Here is a 1,657-nt window from a genome sequence, read left to right on the forward strand (position 1 = left end):
CGATCTCGGCTCACCGCAACCTCCGCCTCCTAGGTTCAGGCAATTCTCCTACCTAAGCCTCCTGAGTTGCTGGGATTACAGGCATGCGCCACCATGCCCAGCTAATTTTCTGTATTTTTAGTAGGGGTGGGGTTTCACCATGTTGACCAGGATGGTCTCAATCTCTTGACCTCGTGATCCACCCGCCTCGGCCTCCCAAAGTGCTGGGATTACAGGCTTGAGCCACCGAGCCCAGCTTCATTAAGATATTTTAAATGGGAAAAAATTTGCTCAGATCAATTTTAAAAGCTCTTTAAGAAAATAGAGGAAGAAAATAAAATGTTAACACTTCAACATAAAAAGAAATTTTTATAGACAAGAATGGGAGACTAACAGAGAGCTTTAAGCAAGGTTCAAGAGGTAGAAGAGGTGTGCTTGCTCACTCTCTCCCTCCCCACTCCCTTGCTTTCCCTCCCTCCCTCTCCCTCCCCTTCACTCTCTTGCCTCCTCTTCTTTCCGTCTCTTCCTGTCTCCTCCTCTCCCTTTGCCCCTCTGCTTCTTCCTCTCACCTTCTCTCTCCCTCTCTTCTTCCTCTCTCCCTCACAAAAAATAAAACAAAACAAAACCAAAAGGTAGAAAAGCGCTCTTTGAATTATTATTATTATTATTATTATTATTATTATTTTACATCATGGATATAAGTTTCACCAGCAAAAGCAAATTTAAAATTCTCACCATGTTTTGGATTCCTTTTCAAACTTGGCTGTGGCTGGGGAGGTGGTGGAGGTGGAGGTGGTGGTGGTGGAGAGTCTCTGTCATGACTTATCACTCTATCCACTGATCCGTATATTGCCAGTGTCAGGCAGTTGTACCAGCCTCTTAGCACCAGACCATCAGTATTCACCTGATTTTTAGGGAGGGAAAGAAATCCTTCAAAGTCATGTTTTAAAACACTAGAAGTTAACTGATATCAAATTAGATTGTGGTTCAACTAAAGTCTCTAAAAGTACGCTGAAAATGTAAAGTCAACACAAAATTTATCCAGGCATAGCTTTTACATTGGCTCTCCAGAGTTACCATAACTATACCTGTACCTGTCCTAAGATTTCATCTCCCAGTTCTATACTTTATGTCAATCTTGTTCAAAAAGTATAATCAGACTCCCATCCAAGAGAAAAGAAATGAGAATAAAATTAAGTAGAGTTATTGCTAATTAATAAATTAAACCCCAATAGGTACAGGGGTGGTAGAAGGCACCAAAAGCACAAATGATGCTCAGTTTCAAGAATGAGAAAATCCATAAAACCATAAAACCACATAGCATTCTTCTCACATGCCAAATTCACACATACAGGTATATTTTATGTGCCCACATTGTACTTTAAAAAGTGAATGGCCAGGCACAGTGGCTCACACCTGTAATCTCAGCACTTTGGGAGGCTGAGGTGGGTGGATCACAAGGTCAGGAGTTCAAGACCAGCATGGCCAAGATGGTAAAACCCCACTTCTACTAAAAATACAAAAATTAGCTGGGCATGGTGATGGGCGCCTGTAATCCCAGCTACTCAGGAGGCTAAGGCAGAGAATTGCTCGAACCCAGGAGGCAGAGGCTTGCAGTGAACCAAGATCGTGCCATTGCACTCCAGCCTGGGCAACAGAGCAAGACTCTGCCTCAAAA

General features: G+C 42.7%; 1 protein-coding gene across 1 annotated transcript in view; it reads right to left on the bottom strand.

The window, feature by feature from the left end:
* Window positions 1-1,657, bottom strand: part of VIRMA (vir like m6A methyltransferase associated) — a 68,006-nt gene that overhangs the window by 46,953 nt on the left and 19,396 nt on the right. The window contains 1 exon segment of the mRNA XM_017538119.2: window positions 715-883. Coding sequence (XP_017393608.1) covers window positions 715-883 — 169 coding nt within the window.

The sequence above is a fragment of the Cebus imitator genome, unplaced genomic scaffold (assembly GCF_001604975.1).
Source record: "Cebus imitator isolate Cc_AM_T3 unplaced genomic scaffold, Cebus_imitator-1.0 Scaffold109, whole genome shotgun sequence".
Classification (NCBI taxonomy): Eukaryota; Metazoa; Chordata; class Mammalia; order Primates; family Cebidae; genus Cebus; species Cebus imitator.